A 27960-nucleotide genomic window follows, 5' to 3' on the forward strand; every position below is an offset into this window, starting at 1 on the left:
TTAATTGTCACACAACCTGCTACAAAACAATTGAATTAGTTTTTGGTACTCAACAATCCATTAGCAGCTTTAATAAGACTGTAATCTGTTTTTTTGTTCCACCCCCCCACCCCACCCCATCTCTTGGAGTGGTAGCACAAAATCCAACTCTGTGCTTGGATTTCAGGGTGAGGCTCATTCTTTAACAGGAGGGTCTTCATTCCAAAGCGGCAGCTGTTTTGACCATAAAAGATTGCCTGAAGCTCTTAGATGAGGACTGTGGTCAACAACTGCTTCCCAGGCACACTAAAACTGTCCATGGCAAAGGTTGTTTGTGTACTAGATAGAGCAGGGGTCGGCAACCTATGGCACGTGAGCTGATTTTTAATGGCATGCTGCTGCTTGTCCGAGCAGCGTGCCATTAAATATCCTGCCTGGCCCGGCCCACTCTTCTCCGCTGCCCCCCCTCCCCCGGGGGGCAGAGGGGCAGAAGCATAGGCGTGCGCATGGGGTGTGCCCAGGCGCACGGGGTGTGCCCAGGCACACCCTGCCAAATGGCCCCACTCTCCTGGCGTGGCAAGCTGCGGGGTCCGCGCTCCCGGACCAGAGCGCCCGCTGAGTGTAGCAAGCCGCCAGCCCCTCCCCCGCCTTCCCCCCTCCCCTGGAGCTCTGGCGTCGCGCGCGCAGCGCTCTGGGGGCTGGGGCTGCGCGCTCCCGCGGGGCAGTGTTTGGCTCCACGGGGAGGCAGACATGCTCCCCGCTCATCTGTTGCCGTGCCCGCAGCGCTCTGGAGGGCGGGGCTGCCCGCTTCTGTGGGGCAGCGTGTCTGGCTCTGCGCGGAGCGGAACATACTGCTAGGAGCCTCATGGTAAGGGGGCCAGGGCCGGGAGGTCGGATGGGGGGGCAGTCAGGGGACAGGGAGCGGGGGGGTTGGATCCCGGGCAAGGGGCTTAGGGGCGGGAGGGTCTCTGGAGGGGGCAGTCAGGGAGCAGGGGGGGTTGGATGGGGCATGGGAGTCCCGGGGTCTGCAGAGAAGAAGCGGGGGCAGGGCCTTGGGGAAGGGGGGGAGTGGAATAGGGGCACACACACCCCCGCCCCCCACCTTGACCCCCCCTCACACACCCCCAGGCCCCTGCCCTGAGCCCTGTACCTCCTTCATACACACCCAGCCCTCTGCTTGACTCCTTCACCCCTCCCCATGACCCCAGCCCTGACTCTGGCACCCCCACACATACCCAGCCCCCCCCACCCTGACACCTGCACCCTCCTCACATGCCCCCAGCCCTCTGCCCTGACTCTTGCACCCCCCACATACCCAGCCCCCCCACACCCCATGTACCCCCCCACATCCTGACTCTTGCACCCCCCACATCCCCACCCCCACCCTAAGCACCAAATGGGAGCTCCTGCACACCCCGCCCCACATTCCCATCTGCACCCCTCGCACCAAATGGGAGCTGCCCAGGTAAGTGCCCCACACCCAAACCTGCCCCAACCCTGAGCCCCCTCCTTAATTCTAGCTCCTGGCCACTCTCACCCTCAGCTCAGTGCAGAGAGAGGAAGAGAATGGGCCAGAACCAGGGAGAAGGTAGGTACCCACTGTATGTGGGCAGGGCTGGGACCCCAGACCAGCAGTGGGCTGAGCGGATCCGGCAGCCGGGATCCTGGCTGGCAGGAGCCGGCAGATGGAACCCCTGAGCGGCAGTGGGCTGAGCCCACTGCCGGTCTGGGGTCCCGACCGCCGGCCCCGCACAGCCTGCTGCCGGTCTGGGGTTCTGGCTGCCGGACCCTTGCCAGCTGGTGTCCCGGCTGCAGGCCCCGCTCGGCCCGCTGCCGGCCTAGGTGAACAGAACCCCAGACCAGCAGCGGGCTGAGCGGGCCGGCAGTGTAAGATCAACATTTTAATTTAATTTTAAAGGAAGCTTCTTAAACATTTTGAAAACCTTGTTTATTTTACAATACAACACTAGTTTAATTATATAATATATACACTTAGAGAGAGAGACCTTCTAAAAAACATTATAATGTGTTACCGGCACACGAAACCTTAAATTAAAGTGAATAAATGAAGACTTGGCACACCACTTCTGAAAGGTTGCCAACCCCTGAGATAGAGCTTTCTTTGGGGCCTATTGAAGGCTATGCAAGTGAACTTCCACAGGATCTAACCACCTTGATCATCACCACTTTCTGTTTCAAGTGCAAGGGACACTTCTTTGACTGTGTCGTCTTATGTTCTTAACAAATACACACACACACACCACACCAGGCATAAAATGACTACAAAAATAAGTTTTAAAAAGCTCACAGTTTTCCCATTGGGTAGAAAGAGACTCACGTGTGACAAATGGTAGTCATGTTGCTTAATGTGCTCGGATACTATGGTGATGAGGACAGTATAAGAACCTGAATATAACAGAACTTTGAAAAGGCTTTGAAAAACCAAATATACACTAGACCGTTTATATTGGGATGATAGTAAAGTATTCAAGATGATTCTAATTTAGTGTCTTGTGTGCGGAATTTTGAGGGCCTACGTGCAAAGAAGGCTAATATTTGATTGTATGCATACAGATTTTCATTAAAAATCCAAAGGGGTAGAGCCTCAGCTGATGTAAACTCTCATATGGCAATTTACATCAGCTGAGGATCTGTTCCTAAATCCTTCTCATATATGCGACATACCTTGACATGTGACGTGTGTATACCTTGAGAATTTTTTGTTCTTGCAGATATTTCAAGATCGGCAATGATGCATGCCACTCACCTGAGACTAGATTGAGGTTTAGATTTACACTGTGTAATCTATACATTTGAAAATGGGTGCTTGCAGTTTTGGTCCTGGTAACTTATTTCTGGTGAACCATCATGGCAACTAATTTTAATACCATGTGAATTTTTAAATTACCGTTATTGCATATAAATTGTTCAGTTGGTGTGAATATGTACAGTTTTACCCTGTCTTCAATCACCCCATAGAACAAAATCCTGGTTGTCCTTGATGTAGAACGTATTGGTGTCTTGGATGATATTAGCTCATTGCCTCTGGTCAATGTGGTCATGTGAAATGTCAGTTTTTGAATTTTCAGTATAACTGGCAAGAAGATAAGAGTTGCAACAGCTGACCTCAGCTGTGAGATTAGGAGTGAGGGATAATCGGAGCAAGGGCATTTGAATAAATTTGACAGCATCTAAAATAATAATTTTTCACACATTTGTCCCGTCCCCTTGTGTCCTTGATCTGAGTAGTTGGATATGAGATACATGGAAGCCTCTAGCAAGCTAGCACTGTGGGTTTAGGTGGGGGAGGGGAATGGGAAATTTGGAGGCTTGCTGTAAATACTGTGTCCGATAACTGCCTGAATAGATGCATGGGATAGGGAACAGGTCACTGCTAATCTATATGCGTGTGCTTTATGAATGGAGGTGTGTGCTTTGACTTTTGCTGACCAGCAGATTTTTCTCTTTTGGTTTGATCTGGAATAATCTTGAAACATCTGTTCTCACTTTGAGGCAACACAATCTGTTGGTGAACAGGGATGTTTAAAAGGGCTCTTTACTCTTAACGAAAACTTTTGAGTATAAAAGGAAATGCCAAATTGAAGGGGTCAGCTATTCACAGAGAGGGATGGTGAAATGTATTCACTTTTGTTGAATGACTATAAGTTGATTGTGCTTCTTTATGCAGCAGGATGGCCAGTGAGAACTGGAGTGCTGTTATCTGGGGTTTTCTTCTGGTGAGGTTGGCGCATAGCAAGAGGTAGGGGTTTTATAGTCTGGAAATTAGAGTTCAACATTTGGGTAGCTATTTTGTTGCAAATATATTTTTATTGAATAAATTAAAGTGGGTTTAAGAATAACTTTGTAATTTAAAATATGGTGATGAGCTACTTGGTTGGTTGTCATGGATCTTAATTTTTGGGGGTGATAATAGGTAATCTCCTATAAAGGGGGCTGAGCTGAACTGCAGGGAATGTCCCACAGTATGCTTAGACACTTCTGGAGGTAGTTGGAGAGTTGACATGAACTTCATTCCAATAGTGAGCTTTAGGCAGCTAGCTTGCTTTCTCCTGTTGGTGCAATGTCACAGATGTCTCCTTAAATTTGGATAGCACCTGAGGATAGAGGACTGGACTTCTCATCAAGGCATTTTACCTAGACCTTGCTAGTATGTCACACTACTTCCCTCATTTTTATCTCTACCTCTGACGTCCAGTTTGGTCCTGTAGTTAGAGGGTATCTGGTCAACTGGTCAAAGGAGATCTTGTTGACTACTTTTTTTTAAAAACCGTTCAAATTGGGAATTATATTTTTATTTCAGACATTTACACTGGGTGTACAGATGAGTAATGGCCAAATAAGAGCTAACGTTTTCCAGTAGCTTCAATAACAGTAAACTGTTTGAGCTAAGTAATTTAATCCAATTTAAAATTATACACATATTAAGCATCTGACAATTTAAGAAACCCAGGAAATGAAGAGTTAAATTAAACTGGGTCCTTAATCCACTCTTTTGTACTTAAGTATATTGCAAAATATTGTCAGTCACATTGGCACTGCAGAACAGTATCTGAAGGCACAAAAGCCTACTCATAAGCTGAGTGCAAATATATAACCATGGTCAAAATAGTACATTCCATTGTTTGTCATCATAGCTCAGGAAGAATTGCTCCTATAAATATATTTCCATTGTTTTCCAAAGCAGCATTTTGCAATAATGCATTGATGGAGGGCTCTATAGAACAAGGATTTTCAAAAGTGCCTAAAAGAGTTAGATACCCTCTTCTCATTGAAAATCTTTGGGATCAGGTGCCTAACTTCCTTACGTGCCTCTGAAAAGTTTCACTTTTTGTGTAGAACACAAAACAATTTACGTTAAACTAGTTCAACAGGGAATTAATTTATTTAAAAAATAAAGAAGAATAAAGATCTTGAACATTAACAAATTTAAGAGATTTCGGTTTTCATTCTCAACAGTATTGCATAATTTAAGGTCATCAATAACAGCAGTCTTATTTTTGGGGTGATAGTGGATGCTTGCCTGATGTCAGATACATCATTTTATGCTTCTGTTAAGTAACATAAATGAAGATCCATTGCCAATAGCCAGTTTTAGCTTGTTGGAGAGGGAGGGGAAGGAGTGGGGATGGGGCATGCTGTGGGGGGAGGGGACGGAAGTGGGTGGGAAGAGGCAGGGCGGGGGTGGGAGCGGGGCCTGGGGTGGAGCGGGGTGTAAATAAAATCGCAATAATTCTAAAGAAAACAGGTTCCCTCACCATAAGCTGAAAAACATTTCACAGGCTGTCTCCCTTCAGCTTGGGACCGCCCCTCCCACAGTTCAATGATGCTTCTCTTTGTCTTCCAAAAGATCTTTCTTCCATGTGTCGAGGTGGGGGAGGTAATGGGGAAGCCATTGTCTCTTATTTTATATCTGCCTCCTCCCTGTGAGGAATACCCTCCCTGCTGGGGTGCAGACAATCAATCTGTGGTGTATATGAGATTTGAAATGTCTTTCAGGTGAATAGTAAATTTCTTGCTCACACCTTCTGTGTGTGCGATGTTTGAAGCATCTTTGGGGATGACAAGCAAGGCCTTTGCAGTCCTTTTGCTCTCTCTAAGGCCCTAGTCTGTGGGTGTTCCCCAGACTCAGCATATTTCAGTAACAAACAAACATATAGCAAAATCTCATAACTTCATTACAATGATGATGCACACATTTAACAGAACAATGATGTTCAACAGATTATGACTTTTCAAATGATACCTCACAAGGCATACTTTGTACAACATATATCATAACTTTGGCTGTAACACAAGGGGACCTGCAAGCCACAGCCTGTATGTTTCGCTAAGGCAAAGCGAAGTTAGCATACATATGTTTGGGACCTTTCACCTAGATAGGTGGTGATGAACTAAAGCATAAGGTCCATATAGGACTGCAATCTTTAACATAGAGGATGCGTTAAAGCAGGTTGGCATAGGGGATTTCCTAAGTTCATACCCGTTTAAACTTAACGGGTACACCACAACTTAAAACTTGGAAAGAACCAAAATAACCAGTTAGGACAGAAATAACAAATGTGATACCATGGCCCTTTTGTGGTTAGGTATCAAATGTACGTATGTGATAATAAGTTGAGATCACTGATATACTAACCCATAGGAAAAAGACACTCCAACGTTAATAAGATGAGGAAATACAAATAAGGAAAAGGGGGAAAATCCCCTACTGAATATGCATCAAACATAGTGGCATCAGCATAGTGTGTTATAAAAGTGGCATCCCAGCCTAGGAGCGGTAGGCGAAAGAGATGTAGTCCTTGGGAGGTGCCAGAGTGACGGCCACTGGTGATGATGGGGAAAGTGATGGTGATGAGGAAGATGATGGCTAACATTTCAGGATATTCTACAGAAGATAGTGTGAGTATATGGATGTGCAGATGTACATTCTGTAGTATCTCTATCTGCTTACTGAGTTGGGGTGTTTGTGACTGTGCTAAATGTATTAATAAACTATATTTGTAAATATAAAAGAGTTCCTATAGTGTGAGTGTTGCACTGTGCACATTGGGGTTCCCAACTGTATAATAATTTGAATAATACTGGGCCTGATCTTGGGGCAAGAACCTGTCAACGCACAAAGAGATAACTAGGGATCCTTAAGTAATCAATATAATTAATACATAATCTAAAAATCGGGCAACACCATATAAAAATGTTGGCTATGGGGTTACAGGGCGGTACATGGGTTAAAATGTGTCTGTGACTGGAATCCCAGGGGAGCCACACTGAAGTTACTCAATTAGGGTGAACCCCAAAGAATGGGGCAGACAATCCCCAAAGCTGGTGCATATATCAATACTTAGATTTACCAAGCCAGCACAAAACAGCTTCTATAATACCTCACTGGTTACCCAGAAACCAACAACACAGTTCCCTTAAAGCAACCCAGCCTTAGGCCTCCACCCAGACACCCAAGTCAAATATGATGAGGATTACTAAAAATCTTATTCATCATAAGAAAGTTTTACCAATACCAAAGGATTGGACACATTACCTCCCAAGTTAATGAATATTTCAGATCTTACCCAAATACACGCTTACAGCCAATCCTTATTAACTAAACTAACATTTATTAAAAAAGAAAAGAGAGAGAATATTGGTTAAAAGATTAGTGTACATACAGACATGAGTACAGTTCTGAGATCAGATTCATAGTAGAGATGGTGAGCTTTGTAGTTGCAAAGAGTTCTTTCAGAATTAGACCATAGGTTATAGTCCAATGTTCATATTCAGGGTGATCCAGGTGGGACTGGAGATCTCAGTCTTACAACTCAAGCTTCCCCTGCAGAAAGCATCAAGCAGATCTGAGATAAAAAGGATCAAGACCCAAGGGTTCCAGGCCTCCTCTTGACAGCTTGGCGTCCTTAGGCGAACAGTAGGCAATCATGGAGACTTTGAAGTAGACCTATTTCCTAAGCATCACCGGTAATTAGCTATAGGGATTAACATAAGGCAATTGCCTGTTTTCCATCATTCGCAAGTGATTTTCTGTACATTTCAAAGAGAGGTGAATACAGTGATATCACTATATTTACAGTTCATTTAAATGGTAAGATTTCCTTTTGATCTCTGAATTACCAGAATACAGCATAAACAGGGACTGTTTGATTACATTGTTAACCTCTAACAATATAGATGTGAAAAGCAACAGAGAGTCCTGTGGCACCTTTAAGACTAACAGATGTATTGGAGCATAAGCTTTTGTGGGTGAATACCCACTTCGTCAGACGCATGTAATGGAAATTTCCAGAGGCAGGTATAAATATGCAGGCAAGAATCAGTCTGGAGATAACGAGGTTAGTTCAATCAAGGAGGGTGAGGTCCTCTGCTAGCAGTTGAGGTGTGAACACCAAGGGAGGAGAAACTGCTTCTGTAGTTGGATAGCCATTCACAGTCTTTGTTTAATCCTGATCTGATGGTGTCAAATTTGCAAATGAACTGAAGCTCAGCAGTTTCTCTTTGGAGTCTAGTCTTGAAGTTTTTTTGCTGTAAGATGGCTACCTTTACATCTGCTATTGTGTGGCCAGGGAGGCTGAAGTGTTCTCCTACAGGTTTTTGTATATTGCCATTCCTGATATCTGACTTGTGTCCATTTATCCTTTTACATAGTGACTGTCCAGTTTGGCCAATGTACATAGCAGAGGGGCATTGCTGGCACACGATGGCATATATAACATTGGTGTAAGCACACAACATGATCTACCAATATGTCCCTAAAGGTTGAATCTGGGTCAGTTAGCCTGCAAGCTGCTTAACCCTTTCTGGCCATGGGTCACAGTGTCACATCACCCAGACAAGGATTAGTTTCACATGGGACCACTGCGTTCTTCCTTAGGATGCAAAAGTACGGCAAGTCTAGGGAATGTTTTGATAGAACAGACATGCTGATATAGGCTGTTTGCTTTGAGTCTTAGGGCTGGTCCACACTGGGGCGGGGGATCGATATAGGAAACGCAACTTCAGCTACGAGAATAGCGTAGCTGAAGTCGACGTTTCCTAGATCGAACTAAAAGTACCTACTTCGGGTCCACGCGGCGCAGGCAGGCTCCCCCGTCGACAGCGCTTCCTCCTCTCGGCGAGCAGGAGTTCCGCAGTCGACGGGGGAGCGCTTCTGGGATCGATCTATCGCGTCCAGATGAGACGCGATAAATCGATCCCAGAAGATCGATCTCTACCCGCCGAATTAGGCGGGTAGTGTGGACCAGCCCTTAGAAACTCTAGAACCTTTGGAATTCTGGTTAATTTCAGCTTCAGGTTTTTCATTTCAGTGCTGGTTAGAGTGCTGTATACTTAGGACTGGCTTATTAGAACATAAAATGCTTTTCATATTAAAAAAAATGTTTAACTGGAAATATGATTTCCTTGAGATGGTGCTCAACAATAAGCTCTCTTAAAGATATGTGATTATATTTTATATTCCTTCGAAGAATTGTGAAGCAACAATCCATGATGTGATTGATTTATACTGCAAAGTCCTATTGGCCCTGGAGGGTCTGAGAAAAATTAAGAGCTCCTTTTTTTTCATTCCCTCAACCCCCATATCCCCCATCCAAACTCTAGTCTTTACATTCATATAAAACTGTACTCCGATAGGCCACCTTTTCAGTTTTCAGCTGCTCTACTGAAGTATATCAAGACTTGACTCAGATGGTAGCTTTTACATTATACTCCAAGTAGTCTTAATTAATTTCCTGCCTCACAGAATAAGGCTTGGTCTACACTACTAGCAACTTACATCAAAAATCCACGCTTCTGAGTGACTAGTTATATCGACCTAACTCCCAGTGTGGACTGTGCTATGTCAATGGAAGGGCTTCTCCTGTCAACATATCTACTACCTCTCAGCGAGGTGGATTATCTATGTTGACGGGAGAAGCCCAAGAGATCTTGGTAAACCAAAGCTTATATTTGATTAAGCAATTGCAGGCTGCCTTTCTCAAATGAAATATTTGGGCCTGAGGTCCAAAAGAGACCTGTCATTAAAAGTGATCAGTGAAACAAGCAATAAAACTATCACCCCCCGCCCCCTCAAAAAAACCCAACCAAACCTGTAAAAATTGACCCATCCTACTTTATGATGTATAAATACTCCTCAGGTTTTTTAAAACAAAATTTGTGGCACATTAGGAATTAGTAGCAGTCCAGGACACAAACTTCTTCTTTGTACTTCATCTTTTGGCTTTCACAGTATTGAGTTCAGGCATTCAAAATCAAACAGTCTTCATGAAATGGGCTTAACAATGAAATTTTAAATAATACATTTTGTGTTGTTTGTTTGCCTGCTCCCCCTCACCCCTGTCTTTAGCTTTTGGGGTACACGCTGGTCATGTTTTAAAGATTCTTCTGCAACTCTGAAGTATAGAGAATTACTTTTAAAAAAATTAAAAGTGAGATTGTTGCCTAATTGATTCTAGGAATTGCGACTTTAAAAAAGAGCACCAGATGTGGTGAGACTCATGATAAAATCATGAGTTGGCAATACTGCTTTTGTACTGAGGAGTAGTTCTTGACAGACATAATGATGGGACTTGCATATGCTGTGTCAAGGCCCCCAATTTTAGGCCAAGTTGCAAAAAAGTCTTAATAGTGAACTGAATTATTAAAAGAAAAAGTACTTGCTGAGTTGTTCCCTCCAACATAGCTACCATGGGTTTAATTTTGATTTAGATGGTCTTGGGTTTTATAAACCCATTCCAGGCACTAACAGCCCTGGCCACAAGAATTGCTGGTGGTCTGTTGCTAGGGCCTGCTCTGCTGAGCTAGTGGGAGGTTGGCTGCTGACTTCTACCCCTGCTAACTGAGTCACAGTGCAGAACTCAGAGGCTCATAGAGACGGTAAGTGAGGAATAGTCATCGCTGCCTCTTGCTTGGCACGTTTTTGTGTAGCTAGATTTTTGTGGGAATGAAGGATTATGGGCCTCCAGAAAGTTGGATGAGAATCCAAACGCCTAACACTTTGAAATCCTGAATTAAGACATATTTCAAATCAATAATTAACCAGAAAACACACGGACAAACTTCTTGTGGCTCCCAAATTCTATAGCTTATTTGGAGAATTTTCCCTGATCATGCCCCCTCCCTCCCAATGTTGACAACTATGCTTCTGTTCAAGCTGTTGGGACCATCCAACACAGAAATATGTTAACTTTAGGTTTTTTTACCTGTGAAGCCTACTTGAAACTTCCTGGTTCATTGAAGCGATCTCAGAATGCAGTGTGACAAATAACTGATACCATTGCAAAGCAAGCATTTGTGGGGGCATTTTGGGGATCTTTTGTGTGGGACATAGGACTTGAAGGGACCTCCTGGGTCATCAAATCCAGTCCTCTGCTGTCACATGCAATCCAGAAATATAATCCTGTCCCAAATTTATCAAGCGCCATCTTAAAACCAGTTAGGTTGTTCGCCACCACTACGCTTATTGGAATCATGTTCCAGGACCTCACTCCTCTGATGGTAGAAACCACCTTCTAATTCCCAGCCTAAATATATTCATGGCAAGTTCAGGGCAACTGCACGTATATTTCTCCTTTATAGTTCAGCAAGGGCAACCACTCAAGCTTCCAGCTCCCCTGGCCATCATTTCTCTTAAGTGGAGACCCCAGGCTCTCCATTCTGACCAAACTGGTCCCTGTTTTCTCTGTTATTTCCAACAAAAGACAATCTTCCTAGACAGGCCTGCTTGCTTCTCCCCTCAGAGACAGTACATAGTGTCATTACCAACAGTTATAAGATACCACACAGCACTTCCTGTGCAAGCCTATTTATTTTTAAGGTAAAAGCACTAGAGAGAAAACTTACATCACAGCCAGTTTATACCCATTTGTTCTGGTGCCAACATTGTCCTTTAGCTTAAATATCTCTTCTCCGTTCTGGGTGTTTATCCTCCTAAATAGAGAGCAATCATATCGCCTCTCAGCCTTTATTTTGCTGGGCTAAACAAGCGTAGCTCTTTTGATTTCTTCTTGTAAGGTAAGTTCTTCATTCCCCATATCATCTTCATAGCCCTTCTTTGCACCTTTCCAGATTGGATTTATCTTCCTTGAACATGGGTGACCTGAATCGTATAGTGTATTTCAGATGAGATCCTAACAGTGCATTGTTCAATGGCATTAATACTTCCCTATCTTTGCTGGAATTACCTTGTGTGATACATCCTAAGATCCCATTTGCCTTTTTCACAACTGCATCACTTTGATGGCTCACAGTAATCCTGTGATTGACTAATATACCCAGTTCTCTCTCTTCCGTTCTTTTTGGTTTTTTTTTGGTCGGTCACTGAGGTCGTATCCTTTCCCCTTTTCTTTTAATATATTTTGTCCATTTAGATTGTAATCTCTCTAGGGTAGAGAAACTCTATTCTCACAAGTCTGTAAAGTGCCATGCATACCATTGGCATTATTGGTAGGGGCCACCAAATGAAATTAATGGGCAGCAGGTTTAAAACAAATAAAAGGAAGTTCTTCTTCACACAGCGCACAGTCAACTTGTGGAAATTTGCTTGAGGAGGTTGTGAAGGCTAGGACTATAACCGGGTTTAAAAGAGAACTGGATACATTCATGGAGGTTAAGTCTATTAATGGCTATTAGCCAGGAGGGGTAAGGAATGGTGTTCCTAGCCTCTGTCTGTCAGAGGGTGGAGATGGGTGGCAGGAGAGAGATCACTTGATCATTACCTGTTAGGTTCACTCCCTCTGGGGCACCTGGCATTTGCCACTGTCGGCAGACAGGATACTGGGCTGGATGGACCTTTGGTCTGACCCAGTACGGCCATTCCTATGTTATGTAAGAGAGTTAATCTACAGGGTTCTCAAACTATAGGTCACAACCCTGTTTTAATGGGGTCACGAGGGCTGGAGCCTGGGGCCAAAGCCCAAGGGCTTCAGCCCTGGGCAGTGGGGCTCAGACTTTGGCTTCAGCCGGTGGCAGCGGGGCTTAGGTTACAGGCCTGGGGCTGAAGCCCTTGGGCTTCGGCTTTGGCCCCCCCGCCGAGAGTGGCAGGGCTTGGGCGGGCTCAGGCTTTAGTCCCTGTCTCCTGGCGTTGTGTAGTAATTTTTGTTGTCAATGAAGTTTGAGAACCACAGATCTACATTATATGGTTTTAAGCTAAAGGGTCTAGTCTTTTCTGTGGGTATAATTCCCATTATTTTATATTGGAGTGTTTATTTTACACTCATTTGAAAATAGCTTAGGTGTTGAACGTCCTTTCACCCTTCTGTCCTCCGTGCCTTGTGGTTAAATGTGTATTTTGTAATTTGTAGGGTGCTATTTAAAATAAATAAATAAAAATGTACCTTTAAAAGTCCGGATTAAGAAATAGAGCTCAGGATTTAAATTTTCTGGACAGATATTTTGACTCAGAATATTTAGGTGAATAAATGTCTCAGTCTGATGTGTCAAAATATATTGTCTGAAATCTTGCAGGCTTTTTTTGGCGTGCTAATACAGTTGGTACTTCACAAATGAAGATGAGCCCAGATGAACTTCTTTCCAAGTCTAGCTTTCCTTTCCTACTCTTACATACATCAAGGAGATGCATAGCTTAGCTGATGGACTGGGAGGATTAAAGTATTAAAAGCTGAAACAGACTAAAGACCTGTTTATTGCCTACAAGCACAACATGTCTTCTGGTGCCACATGATTGTTCAAATTTTTTAGCTAAAAAAAGTTAAATATATCAATTCATTCCTTCTCACCCACGATATTACTTTAAGCAAACAGGGCCCTGTGATATTGAGTTTGGGATACAAAGCATACTTAGCACTTAGATCTTGGCATTTAAATGGAAATTGTCTTTCAACTTCAAGGTTGTGTATTTGATAGGCAATCCGGAGGCTGTTGGGTTTGGATATACTACCTACTTTACACCTGCAAAATTTTGGATATTTATGACCTTAGACCTTATGATCTTAGCTGTGGGTTATTTTTACTCGCCACTCATCTTGCAAGGTTTTTCCAAGTTTAACACAGCATATTTCAACAGTGTCAACGTTACTTAACCCCTCCCAACATTAATTCTAAATTCACTCCTAGCAGGCCTTTAAAACATAATATCAATAATGGAAAGCATCCCCACAGAAAACATTGTTACATAACAATAGCAAGGGAGGTAATTGTCAGTAGATCTGTCCTACTAATAGAAATCCTTCAGGAATGCAGTGATGTAGAATATCAAATGTCTGGGCATAGTGAAGTTTGGGGAGCACTTTCAAATATCCGGAATATGATCCAGGTAATGAGTCAGCACTCTTTATTTCTGATTCTCCTCAAGCCTGTGAATTGGGTATATGAGTCTTTCTACCATCTCTGTCTCTCTCTAGAGAGGCCATGTTAAAAGAATGGTGAGTTCAAGCACGGAAAAGTTAGAAAATGCCAGAGCTAAGATTGTCTGTGAAAAATTAATTTGGCCCTTTTGTGCACATGCATTATGAAACAGTCTTTAATTACAGACTATATTTTTTCATAGGACCCCAGCCTCATTCAGTGCCCAGGATGGACACCTCCTGGGGATGAATCAGAATTGTTTAGTGAAGAAGACTTGTTTATAGGACCCCGGCCTCATTTGTCACAGAAGTTGGAAGGTGTTTTATGAATGAGGGAGGGAATTGCAGGAAGAGAAAGGATGATCTCATGACAAAAGTAGCTGAATGCCACCCTGGAGATGTGGATTTTATGCCTGCCTCTGCCACAGAGTTTCTATGTGATGCTTGGCAAGTCACTTAAACCTAACTTTTTAATGTTGTGTTCTTCATTTTTCTACTCAGGACCCTAGGTCTGATTTGCAGAAGTGCTCAGCATTCAACAGCTGCAACTGAAGTCAATGGGAGCTATGCTTTGAATATATAAAATGCTATGTACTCTGAAAAATCAGACCCTAAGGGACACTCAAAATTAATGGACACTTTTGATCTTATTCTGTTTGCGATTCAGTTCTGTGTCTGTAAAATGGGAGTAATTATTCCCCCTCTTCTCACAGGGGTGTCATGAAAATAAATTCACTAATGTTTGTGAAGTGCTCAGATACCGTAGTGGTGAACACGTGAGAAAATTAAACATTCTGTATTCAGAGGAGAATTTGAATAACATGTAGTAAATAAGGTATAGGGGCCATGCATTGAACAATAAGGAAAAAATATTGAATAGCTGCTCATTTAGTGAGCACTCTCCATCTTGAGGCAGCAGTCTTGTAAAAAAAAAAAAAAAAAAAGCAGGTGATAACACAATTAAAGACTGTATCATAATGTTTATGTACAAGGGGCTGAATTAAGATTGCACTGGCAATCATGAATTTTCCAAATTTTGAGTGCTTGACTTTTCAATTATAACATTCTTTTAACATCATTGTGGGATGTAATGGTAGAGAGTGACTGATCCAAGATGATATTAAAAAATGGGGGAAAATATACTTTAAATTTGTAAACTGCTGCTGCCCCGGCAGTTCAGGCTGTAAAATTCATGATAAATTATAGAATACAATTATGAAAATACAATAATACTCATTCGATAAAATTGCCCTCTTAAACATACAGTAAGCTCTTTAATGCTCCTAATCACATTAACAAAGCAAAATAATATACCAGAATTGAAAAGTAAACCAGTTACATAATCAGACTTTTAAAAATATGATTTCAAATCTCAAAAGTATATGGACCATTGTAGTCTACCTTGTTTTTGTGTTTGCTCTCCATAAAAATCAGGATTCCATTTGTGACAGGTACTAAAACATTACCTGTTTATTTTGCACTGGCACAAATGTAGATATTGTAGAGATCTGTATGAAATCCTAAATCCAGTAGTGAGGATACAAGGTATCCTGTCAGGAGAAAGAGATTTATTCTATGCCAAGCAAGCTGACCAGTGTCCACACTGAAGACATATCAAAATTACCAAGAGGAGAGAACAGAATGTCAGATCTAGTATATACCTTAGGTAGCTACCAGAACAATTAGTATTTTGTCTAACATAACTAGGAGAAACAACGAGGAGTCCTTGTGGCACCTTAGAGACTAACAGATTTATTTGGGCATAAGCTTTCGTGGGTTAGAACCCACTTCATCAGATGCATGGAGTGGAAAATGCAGGAGCAGGTATAAATACATGAAAGGATGGGAGTTGCCTTAGCATGTGTGAGGTCAGTCTAATGAGACAAATCAATTAACAGCAGGATACCAAGGGAGGAAAAATAACTTTTGAAGTGGTAATGAGAGTGGCCCATTTCAGACAGTTGACAAGAAGGTGTAAGTAACAGTAGGGGGAAATTAGTATTGGGGAAATAAGTTTTAGGTTTTGTAATGACGCAATCACTCCTGTATTATACCCGCTCCTGTATTTTCCACTCCATACATCTGATGAAGTGGGTTCTAGCCCACAAAAGCTTATGCCCAAATAATTTGTTAGTCTCTAAGGTGCCACAAGGACTCCTCATTGTTTTTGCTGATACAGACTAACACGGCTACCACTCTGATAACTAGGAGCTATCCGATCCTTTTCCCCACAAAATAGTGCTGAGAGGTCTGTCTGCAAATGAAATACAATAAAATACATCATAAATTCATTAATGCTCTGATTTTTTCCCCTTTTCATTATCCTCTTCATTTTCTTTCCTTTCATCAAATATCTTGTTCCTTTATCACTATATTCTTGCTCATTTGTCTAGTGATCTAGTAACTTCCTATATCTTATTCTTTCATAATCACCACAATTCACTGTTGTTTTTCTGTTACATTCTCCTCCCCTTTGCTCCCTTTCTATTCCATTCCTGCCTGCTCTCCCTCTCCTACATCACTTTTGTCTATTTCTGGTTCTTTCTCTCTTTTTACCCTATACTTCCTGAGGTATGGCAGCTACTTCTCTTCCCCATTCCCTTTGGTGTTCATTTTCCCCCCCCCCCCCTGTGTTCTGTGCATCTGACCAGGATATTGGAGTTGAGGGGGAAGGGGAGGAATGTAAGCAGACATTTTTATTCTCCTCCCCATCACAACCTGAAGCTAAATAACTTAAAACGTGCCTGAAATTTAAGATTCTTCTTTCCTCTGAAAGCGATTCACCAAAGGAAAAACTATTTGCCACATATTGATCCTTTCTGATGTAAGAAGACATCATCCTCGTTAATCTTGTAGTAGTCTTTGTTTTTATATTAGAAATATTGGATTTCAAGTCAGTCTCTCTCTCTCTCTCTCTCTCTCTCCCTCTCTCTCCCCCCCCTCTTTTTTTTTTTCTTTTTTCTTTTTTTTAATTTTTAAATGGATCACTTTGGATGCCTGGAGTGTTGTAGGGAACCTCGGATGAAGCTGGATTTGCAGCTAGCCTAACCCTAATCCTGTTATAGCATCATTCCTTCAATCCTTCACCCTCCCCCCCCACCCCAGATATTTTGAGGGCTGGTAGAATTGCAGCTTAGGTTTTAGACAATATTGTTTTGTCAACACTAGTATTCCAGCAAAATGAGAAAGCAGGGAGTAATGTATCTGAAATTTGTCATTTTAAAAAAAAAGAAGAAACTTACCTTTTGGGGAAATTAGTAATGCAGTTTTTGTGCAAAGTAAGCAGCAGGTGGTGTGAATGCTGCTTTTAATTTTTTTTTAATTTTTTTACAGTTCACCTTTAATAATTTCAGTGAATAAATAAAATTCTTTAGATATCCTACCATGGAAAGAGTCAAATTTATGATCAGATAATTTAATGGATTGTTGTAAAGTATCTGACTTTATATTGGCATTTGATTATTGGCGGTATTCTCAGGTGAAGCCATCTGGAGATCAACATGCCACTCAAGCTGTAAACAGACACACCCTGTAGATGTCAAGTCAAACAAGAAATAGTCTCTCCCATTGCGAGGAGTGATAAGAGCGGGTACACCCTCAGTACAAAGGAAAGGGTTTTTACTCAAAATACTTCTTAATACCCAAGAAGAAGGGCAGCTGGAGAACCATCTTTGATATCTGCCATCTCAACAGCTTTATTTGCAAACTCAAGTTTCACATGGTCACACTGGCATCTATAATCCCTTCCTGAGAAAGAGACGTGTACTATACAGCTCTCAACATGTAGGACACATACATTCACATGGACATTCACCCTGCTCACAGACATATTCTTGGATTCTCGATGGTCCTGATGATTTTCAATACAGCGTACTCACATTTGGCCTTGCTACCAGCCCCAGGGTTTTTACCAATGTCTCTTTGGTAGTAGCAGGTCATATATGGTGTCATGGCTTCACTGGCTTCATCTATCTCAGCGATGGGCTTCTTGTTGCCAAGACACATCAAGAAGACTTTGAGTTGATTTAATCAGTGCTTCAGTTCCTGTCTTCCCTAGGGGTCAGTATAAACATGGAGAAGTCTGTCTTCACTCCAACACAGACCTTAGACTTCATCAGAATATCCCTAAATTCAATCATGGTGAGGACTTGTCTGCCCAGGCGCAGGTTCCTGGCAATGAACTGCCTCCTAGACCAGCTCATAAGCAATCCTCCAGCACCAATTAGAATCTGTTTTTTCTCTCCTGGGACTTATCACTTCATGCACTTGTCATGCTGTTTGCCAGACTCTTATATTTGTTGCCTGCAAGCGTGGCTTCAAACAGTGTACTCACCAAACCGACATTCAATGAACACCTAAGTAGCTGTTCTCATCTGCTCTTGTGGAAGAAGGGGTATTTTTTTTTCTTTTTTTGGCGGTGGGGGGGAGGGAAGGGGTGATATATGTTGTGACCATCATTCTGGTTATGGTGAAAAAAATTATTAAATAGGAAGGTTTTACATTATTTCCTGAATATTAGTCTGTTCTCCATTGGAAGCTATTTCCACTGCTTGAATACTGAGAGTAGTTTTGTCTCCAGATCTCAGGTACTTTGTTCTGGGTTTCATCATCTGCGTTGTTTCAAAGGCACCCATATGTGTTGCAGGTTCATAGATGGTCACTCTGTGCCTTGAAAGGGAAAATGCAAATTTGCTCAGTCTTGAAAACTTGTATATTTTAAGTTTAATTTTTTTTAAATCAACTTGATTCTATGGGTCAGTGATCTCCAAGAAATTTGCCTACGCAGCTTCTTATGAAGCTTCTTGAGATGCCACATCGATGGTCTATATTCCTAGACTAAAATCTTTAATATAATCCATGTTTACAAAAATGACAGTTGATCTCTGTGTTTAAACCCCTCTTCTCCCTTTTTTTTCCCCTCTCAGAATCTGTCTATGACCTCCTCCCAAAGGAGTTGCAGTTACCACCCTCCAGAGAAACATCTGTAGCATCCATGAGCCAAACAAGTGGTGGTGAGGCAGGTTCGCCTCCTCCAGCTGTAGTTGCTGCTGGTAAGCATTCCACTTTGCTCAGTTATATCCTTAAGATGTGTAGTATTCTGGCCAACATGAACAGTGCTGGCAAAGTTTGGAGTCTGAGACGATTATGAAGAAATAAATGAGAGCTCATTCTAGGAGACTTCTAACAATCAAACTAAGTGATCTGCATTACAAGAACATTTTACCTTAATCATACTTGTATTACATGCATAATATACTTATAAGCAAGAAATGTAATACTGTGCTTTTCCCACTGGTACATTCTTCAAAACCATAAGTGTGTACTAACTCCTAGAATGCACTCTTCTCTTCAGATATGGTAGGCATCAATTTGGAACTGAGTCAGTGTGTATAAAATAACGAATTCCACCTAGCATAGAAGATAGAATATGAGATGGTATTTTGTCCTTATGTCTTTTATCAGGCTATAGGAAGAAAAATACCATGTTTTCCTTTGTATGGCCTGAAGAAGCTCTCAGGATTAAACCACACTTTATATATATTTTCTGTTGTTGCATGTACTGTAATCTTTTTATTGCATATTAAAACATAAATAACTAGTTAATGTGATTTCATATTTATCAAAAATGTCTGAAAGTACAATTTAAATTAGGTACACAGTTTAGAAAATTAAGCACATTTCTTTTTACAATGTGTCATTTTGGAGAAAGTGTGGGACATGACACTTAAACTGTATTTATTTACAAAATACTAAGATCATCTCCTTATGCAGAATATTTTAAACTTAAAGCATAAAGTCCCTTTTATTGACCTTTGTTTTTAAAAAACTAAATAAGGAAGAGTTAGTCCATTGCTAAGGATAAAGTTTTGATCTGTGAGATTGGCACCAGTGCTCTCCAGAGTGCTAGTGTATAGCTGGAACTCTTTGGTAAGCAGTTTCACTTTAGCAAAAAGGCAAACCAATCATTGTGCCCATGGCTTATACCTCTTCTCTAATGGGCTGAGATTTCTTGAATAATTGGATCGCTGTAATCTTTATAACATTATATTAAGTTTGAGAGTGGTGTGTTGACCATCAGTTGATGTTCTAGAAAATTAATGTTTGAGCTGGGGGTGCTGGTAGCTGCAGTATGCAGCTTTTGCTGTAGATTCATGTGCATTAACCGTCTATATAAAAACATGCCCCAGAAATGCACAGTGCAATAAACAGACTTCCTGGTTGGATGCTGAAAAGGTTTAAATCTGTAAGAGAAACTTACAGCACTGATCACCGTTCATGTTTTGCCAGACGTTTTCTAACAGAGTCTGTGGATTTAATTGTGTACTGTGGAGCTTGCTAGTCATTAGATTTATAAAACGTGGTAATTTCTTTTACAAGTGTTTGATTCTAAGAGATTTTAAAATACAAGAAATTTTAGCTCAGTTCTTAATAATGAATCTGGTTCAAAGGTACAGCAACAACCGAGCACTGTTGCAGAAACATAGATTTAAAAAACAAACTGTTACAGTTAAATCCACAGAAATGTAACCGCTAATTATGTGTGTACCTTTACTGAGACAATTTTTGAGTATTTGAGTTTAGATAAACAGAACTAAATGTCTGTTCCTGCTAGGTTTTTAACATCTGCAGATAGTCAATCCAGATCCGCTTAAAAAGCTGGGAATGTGCTAGCTGTGTTTGGGTTACATTGCAGCATTGACACTTCAAGACTATAACAGGGTTCATAAAAAGAACTAAATAAATTCATGGAGGACAGGTCCATCAGTGGCTATTAGCCAGGGTGGGCAGGGATGGTCTCTAGCCTTTGTTTGCCAGAAGCTGGGGATGGGCGAGAGGGGATGGATCACTTGATGATTACCTGGTCTGTTCATTCCCTCTGAAGCACCTGGCATTGGCCACTGTTGGAAGATGGGATACTGGTCTAGATGGACCTTTGGTGTGACCCAGTATGGCCTTATGTTCTTTCCTTTAAAGAAAACTGAAAGAAAATAATGTAGATCAGAGGTTTATTTGTAAACACTGGAAGAAGTTTCCATGTTTTCAGGTATCTAAAAGGGTGTCATAAGGAGGAGGGAGAAAACTTGTTCACCTTAGCCTCTGAGGATAGAACAAGAAGCAACGGGCTAAAACTGCAGCAAGGGAGGTCTAGGTTGGACATTAGGAAAAAGTTCCTAACTGTCAGGGTGGTTAAACACTGGAATAAATTGCCTAGGGAGGTTGTGGAATCTCCATCTCTGGAGATATTTAAGAGTAGGTTAGATAAATGTCTATCAGGGATGGTTTAGACAGTATTTGGTCCTGCCATGCGGGCAGGGGACTGGACTCGATGACCTCTCGAGGTCCCTTCCAGTCCTAGAATCTATGAATCTATGTTCACTGAACTAAAAGGGGTCTTTAATGTCACTTTCTGATGAAGATTCCTCTGCATCAGCATTGTGAGAAGCCAGTTGGGTTTTTAGATTTCACAGGGTGCAGTTAAAAAGCTGGATCAAAAGTGGCATACTTGATTGTAAAGATTGTAAGAAATTTAACAGCTTAGATTATATAAACTTTGTTAAAAATTAGTATAAAACATTAAAGTGTGGATCTCCTGTCACCTGCCAAAAAAGTGAGTGTCTGAAGGATTGAATCTTGGTATTTTAAATAGTGTATCATTAGTACCTCGAAGCCCCAGTCAGTGATCAGCACCATTGTGCTCTGCACACATGTAACAACTGTGATGGTCCGTAACCCAAAGAGTTTATGGCTGGGCCTTTCAACGGAACCTAAGGGAGTTATGTGCCCATATCTAATTGACTTTCAGTGCCAGTTGGGTGACTAATTCCCTTAGACCCTTGGTGAAAATCCCAGGCTACACTTTCAGGATGTGACAGGAGTCAACTGAAGGATAAAACAGAGACAATGCAAGTGAATCTACTGTTCGTGTAATACAGGGGTAAGCAACCTATGGTACACGAGCTGATTTTCAGTGACACACACACTGCCCAGATCCTGGCCACCAGTCCGGGGGGCTCTGCATTTTAATTTAATTTTAAATGAAGCTTCTTAAACATTTAAAAAACCTTATTTACTTTACATACAGCAATAGTTTAGTTATATATTATAGACTTTTATAGAAAGAGACCTTCTAAAAATGTTAAAATGTATGACTGGCACACGAAACCTTAAATCAGAGTAAATAAATGAAGACTCGGCACACCACTTCTGAATGGTTGCCGACCCCTGGTGTAATACGTAGCAGTGGCAGTGTTCTTCCCCTCTTTGCCTCCACCATCTGGTGCAGTTTGGGAGAAGGCTTCTCTCCCCAAAAGAACCAAAGGTGTGGGGGGCTGAACAGGAGCACCCGTGTCTCTTTCTCCTGCAAACTTGGGACAGTTTTGGAGGTTGTGGGGGAAGAAACACCCCCTTTGTCTCCAAGATTGGGAGAGGTTGCTTGGATTAGTCTGGTAAATTTTGGACCTGACTTGTGACTGCCCCATTTGGAAGCTGGCAATAGGAGAAGAAACAGCCCTCTCCACAAACAATAGGAGAGAGTGGAGAAGTGAGTGTGAGGCTCTGCCGTGGACCCAGTGGGCTGGTTACTAGTGTTGCCACAAGATCCCTGATCATGCTCCTACTGCTGCATTAGTGCCAATGGCCCTGCTGCAGTCCCTCCAAGCAGACTTCTGATCTGCCACTGGGAGGTGAGATGAGGCCTGAGTCTCTTGTCCTCCCCACCATCTCCTCCACAGATCCCTCTCTGAGCATGTAGGATTTGTCCAGTGCAAAGAGATGGATCCTGGGCTAGGGATACTCAGACTCTGCCTTCCATCTTTCCCCTTGACCAAACGTCTGCAGGGAGGGGAGCACAGTAGTCCAGCTTTAGTGGGAGGTCTGGGAAGTTTATACTTAGGGCTGGAGTTAGTAGACTGGAGCCCAGGCTGGGCTCGCCTAGAGCATTACACATGCCTTCTTTTTGAATGTTTTGGAGAGACTGATTCTCCTATTCCCAGGGGAGCCATAGTTTCCAGTTGTGGTGGATTACACTTGCCCAGCCCTCTCTTCAGTGTTCTCTCAATTCTTGTGAAGGAGGAGTTTGTTTCTCCCCCTATACCCAAAATTCTCCAGGTTCCCAAAGGAAGGGAGCACAGGTGCTTCAGTCAGAAGGCTGCTATTTCTCCTTCTTTGGAAGGAGCAGTCTTCCCCTGTGCTGCACTAGTTCCTTTTTGGGTGCACCCCTCTCTAGTATATGCCCCAATTGTCTTAGGGTTGCTGCAGTCTCTTCAGGCAGCTGTCATAGCTGGTTCTGACTCTTGCAGTATAAGGAGTCTGCTTGGATGAGGCTCCTTTCTGTTAATAGGAAAAAAAGTGGGAAGGTCACTCCAGGCTCCCTGTGTGTATTGTAGAGAGAGAAAGAGGTGTGTGTGTGTGTGTTTATATTTAATTAAAAAAACCAAGATTGGCCGTTCACTCATCTGATTGTCACTTTTCAAAAGTGGTTAGTAAAAGAACACAGAGACACATTCAAGTGGCTGACGTAGAAATGGTAAAGTTGGGAAGAAAGGTGACCTTGGCATCTTAGAGTTCCACTATCATAAGCCAGTTTGTTCTTTCTAGTGTTTTGTGTAAATCTTTTGGGTGCTATCTTATTTATCCTAAAACTATAATGTATTTTGTAATGTTATAAGTCTAAACCTACATCACTGTAGGTGAGGCCATTAAATACATTGTTATTTTTTTAAGAGATGGAGTTAACTAGAAATGGGTCTAGCATTTAAGTATGTAGTGTAAAAATAAATAAAATGATGCAGGTGCACTTCACTAGAAGCAATGAGATGATTAAATCATAGGGAGTGATCAGAGTTTTTTTTTTTCCTCCTTTAAGATTTAACATAATTTGTTTTCTGCTTCCCTAGCCACAGGGTGACACAGTATCTGGCTGAAAATCAGATTACTGTAGGGTTTTCCATCACATGATTTGCTCTGAGGTTTTGTTCCATGTAAATGCATTGCATAAAAATCTTGCTGCAGCTAACTCTTCAGATTTTTGGAGGAGCAGGATGGGCTGTTTTCAGGTATGAGGGCCTGACAGAAACAGACTTCTAGTTCTACCATTTAACATTTGTTTTACAACTTACAGGTCAGTTTAAAAATATTAAAACTGAGTCAGGATAGTTGGATTTTCATTAACACATTTTGATAATTTTAATATAAGCAACACAATGTGTATCTCATATTCATCAATTCAGATGAAGAGTTTTACCCACTCTTTGAATGTCAATCAGGCAAGTATAACCAACGAGGAATCCAGAATTTTGTGCTGCAACATTGGTATCCTCAGCTTCTTTCTCAGGTACCTAGTTCCATCACACTTCCAGAAAATAGGAGGAGGAAAAGGGGCTCCCTATATGCATCAGCACTAAGGACTAGCATTGTGAGCTCATTGTATAGACCGCATGTGGGAGCATCTTCATCCAGAGGGCAGGAAAAAGAGTAACGTGAGCCAGCACGAGCATATTACTAACAGAAATATGGATCATTTACTAGGATCTTTTGATTGCAGACCCAGATGACGAAGCCGTCTCAATCTAGGCTATAGTTGGAGTTGATCACTTACATAGATCAGCAGCTGGAGCTCCAGGAACCCACACTTTTGATGTTCCTGGCATGAGCATTTTCAAACCTTTGTAGGAGAAGGTGCCTGATTCTTCAGTTGTATTTCTCAGATGTTGATGAGATTTTTCACATTTGGAGGACATGGGTTTGTACGAAACTGATTTAAACAAGTCTTTATCTTTCTATTCAAAATGCTAATCTAAGTCTCTTCTCTTGTGTTCCTTTCTAGTAGCAAGTCAAAAGCCCTCTGTAATCTTCTGTTTGGAATACTTCAAATACAAGAGCCCCTGTTCCTAAGCACTTTAAACTGTATTGCTTTTTGAAAGGTAAATGTGAAGGGTGAACCTGTTCTCTGAATTAGTATGTACAATAAAATCCTCTCTACACTTGCATAGAAAATCTAAAGGGAGCATCTTGACTGCCAGTTGTAGTCCTGTTCCTTCTCCCTCCAGTAGAATCTTAGCAAAGGACAGTTTGCAAATCTTTGGGGTGCAGTAAGGAATGCATCCTTTCCAGTGTTTCTCTTTGATCTCTTGTTCCCATTTTGCCACTGTGGGAATAGATCCTTCTTCCATATTTTTTCCTCCCCACCATTATGAACAACCTTCCTGCATCTAATTTGGTTTTCTGGCTGTTTTCAATTCCCATCTCAACTTTCCTAGCTCTAATAAAACAATCATTTTGTTTTCTTATCGTAAACACTGGGACACAAATTCCACATCCCTGAAGCTTGTTCACAGAACCCTCTTAAATTGCATATATAGAATGTAATCAGACAGGTTGAGTAATGTTTTGGTAAGAACAATATACAAAAATAAATGATATTGGTATCTTGAGAGAGAGTAGCATAGACCTGTTAGATCAAATTTTCCCTGAAGATATTTCTGATTGCACATTCTTCTTATGTCTTTCCCCAATTAAAAAAAAAAAAAAAAAAAAGATGATCTGTTGGATTCTGTCAGCTGCCATCCACGAGATATGAGGTATTATGGAGCAGGTGGAATCTGGTATTCTAAACAAAAGGAATAATACTTCTGAATCTTAGAAAGTTTGTCCCTGTGGAGTGGGCTAATTGAAACATCTACAGTAGTGCTGAATTTGCTAAACAGTTACATTTATACTACAGCTAGGGATATATGGATTGTTCCTTTCTTTAAAATGGTATATAAGGAGGCAGGTTTAAAGAGGTAATTTAACTTCTCCTGTGGCGGGGGGGCCTCCATAATTCTTGGAGTAATCATTTTTGTACATTTAATTCTGAAAATGATATTTTGCTGCTCATTTATTAATTAATACAAGAGCCATACAATTAATCATTTGTCCCCTCTTGCAACCATACTCTAAGGGTTAGGTTCATTTTCTTCCTCCATAAAGCTGAAGAAGCTTTTGGGTAATACTCACACTAAAATATCCAAATCAGTTAATTGCAAATAAAGTTTGAAAATGGAAACTGAGTTTTTGCAGAATTGGACCCAGGACATCATCCTTTCTTTTGTTTATTTCCATATATCAATAGCAGAAATTTATCGTATTTATTCTAGGTGGGACTTCATTGCCAGTGTCAGTCACTGGTCCCTTCCTTTGATCTGAAAGCAGTTACCAGAATCTTCAAAGGTGATATGAGTGCTAACATAGCAGGTTTATGATGTCATTTGTTGACTTGATTATGAGAAATAAAAAGCTCGATCTGGTTTTGGTCTGGTGTCCAAAGTCTTGGAAAGCTTTCAATTCTTGTGGTTCATAATCAGCTATGCAGAAAACCATCACTTCAATCACAACACAACAGATGAATGATCGGGAAGTGCCTTTCCATATGTCTCAGGGGAGGGAATTTCAAGGGGGACAAACTTCAGAGAATGCACAGCTTTGAGGAAAAACTATCTATAGCAGGTTTGTTTCAGCCAAGAAATAGCAACTGCTTCTCTTTTTACAAGGTTAATATACATTGTAAAGCTTTTTAGGCCAGGGTCTGCCTCTGACTATGTGATAGTACAGTGCTTAGCATACTGGGGCCTCTGAGCACTGTTGTAATACAAATAATTTCTGAGCAAGGTATTTCTAAACTGCACTCCCCTTCCCAGTATGTCACTTCTAGGTTCACACTATTTTGAAGATCGTTTCAACAGTCCAGGAGAGGCCAGTGTCTAATTAGCTTGGTGGCAGTTAAGGCAATGATGTTCCCTTATCATTCTGAATTCTGTGTGTAATGGTGAGAGTGTGTAGATATGTACTGGGAGAGTCAAAGAAAGGAAAGTTTCTCACAAAAACATTTTCCATTTAATCGAAATTTCTGTTGGCTCTATATGTTCCCTCTAAGTTCTAAAAATACAGTGGAATAAGTAGTAGACCTTTAGGTCTACTAATTCCTATTTCTGTTCTAGTCCAAAGTTGCTTTCAGCCTTCTCTTGACTGATGTATAAGCAATAAAGCCCACCCATTAAGAAGGTTTTGGCATTAGTTCATTATGAAAATGCACCATTCTTATTATCAAATAACGCAGAAACAAACACAGGAAAAATAGGACAAACCTAGTGTGTAATTACTGGGGAGAAATTCCTTGTCATAGTGGTATAAAAACCTCACTTAGTCCAGCACAACATTACTACATTTTTGAAAGGAACTGGTGGATTTGAGGAACAGAAGGGATCATTTCCTACCCGGAGATGTTTTTCGTAATTCTGATCCACCAGTCAAGACATTACAGAATTATTCCTTTTAAGATGGTTTGATTATGTCAGGAAGTTGGGGAGATGAAAGGTGAGAGCTGGAAGAGGGAGCAGCTGAGGAGGTGTAGAATTCTGCCTGACTTGCTTGATTGCCTCTGATACCACTCTGAGTGGGAAAACCTACTAAACTGAATTGGTGGATGAGAACCACTAACAAAAAAGTTGCAGGTAAGAAATTACTACTTTTGTATCTTTAAACATGAGTGTAAATAATTGGTGGTGTTTATATAAAAACAGATTGAATGATGTATTTAATCTAGGTATAAAGTACTGCTTGTTTCAGCATGTAATTGTAAGGGAATTGAAACTGTTTTGGACTTAATGTAAATTAAAATAACCAGCCTATCTTTAATCTGTTTGACTATTTTTTAATAACTGGTGAATTGGATTGCTTGATTATATTTACTGGGATGCTAGTTGTTTTCTCTATTAATACTTAACTTGCATTCTAGCTCCGCCATTCAGAGACAGGCATCGTGTGGTGGGTTGTGACAGTGTCTGTCAATAGTGAAGACAAATAGTGCCAGAGACACTTAACCCATCCAATCTCACCCAGGGTATAGGTCGGTCTTGTTTTCAGACTTCTTCATAAGTCTTTTTTCTTTCTTTTTTGTTTCTAAATAGTGGATTGATTGAAAACTAAACTTTTTTTGTAAAGTTTTTGACTTTACATCAGTAATACTAAAAGAAGAAAAGTAGAAACCCAAAGTTGGCATATGAGGTGTTAAAAGCAGGTTTGCAGCCACTTTGCAAGTTCTGGTTCATAACTTTTAAACCTTTGGCAACACCAGGGTTGATGCTGGAAATTTTGTATGTAGTATCCTTCTGTTTTA

The 27960-nt window shown here is 41.3% G+C and overlaps 1 protein-coding gene across 1 annotated transcript in view; it reads left to right on the forward strand.

The window, feature by feature from the left end:
* The window catches only part of LOC113405048 (nuclear factor of activated T-cells 5-like), a 130146-nt gene that overhangs the window by 30644 nt on the left and 71542 nt on the right, over window positions 1-27960 (forward strand). The window contains exon 2 of the mRNA XM_024216876.2: window positions 18731-18856. Coding sequence (XP_024072644.2) covers window positions 18731-18856 — 126 coding nt within the window. The remainder of the gene's footprint in view (window positions 1-18730; window positions 18857-27960) is intronic.

This window comes from Terrapene carolina, unplaced genomic scaffold (assembly GCF_002925995.2).
Source record: "Terrapene carolina triunguis isolate 2854851 unplaced genomic scaffold, T_m_triunguis-2.0 Scaffold32922, whole genome shotgun sequence".
Taxonomy (NCBI): domain Eukaryota; kingdom Metazoa; phylum Chordata; order Testudines; family Emydidae; genus Terrapene; species Terrapene triunguis.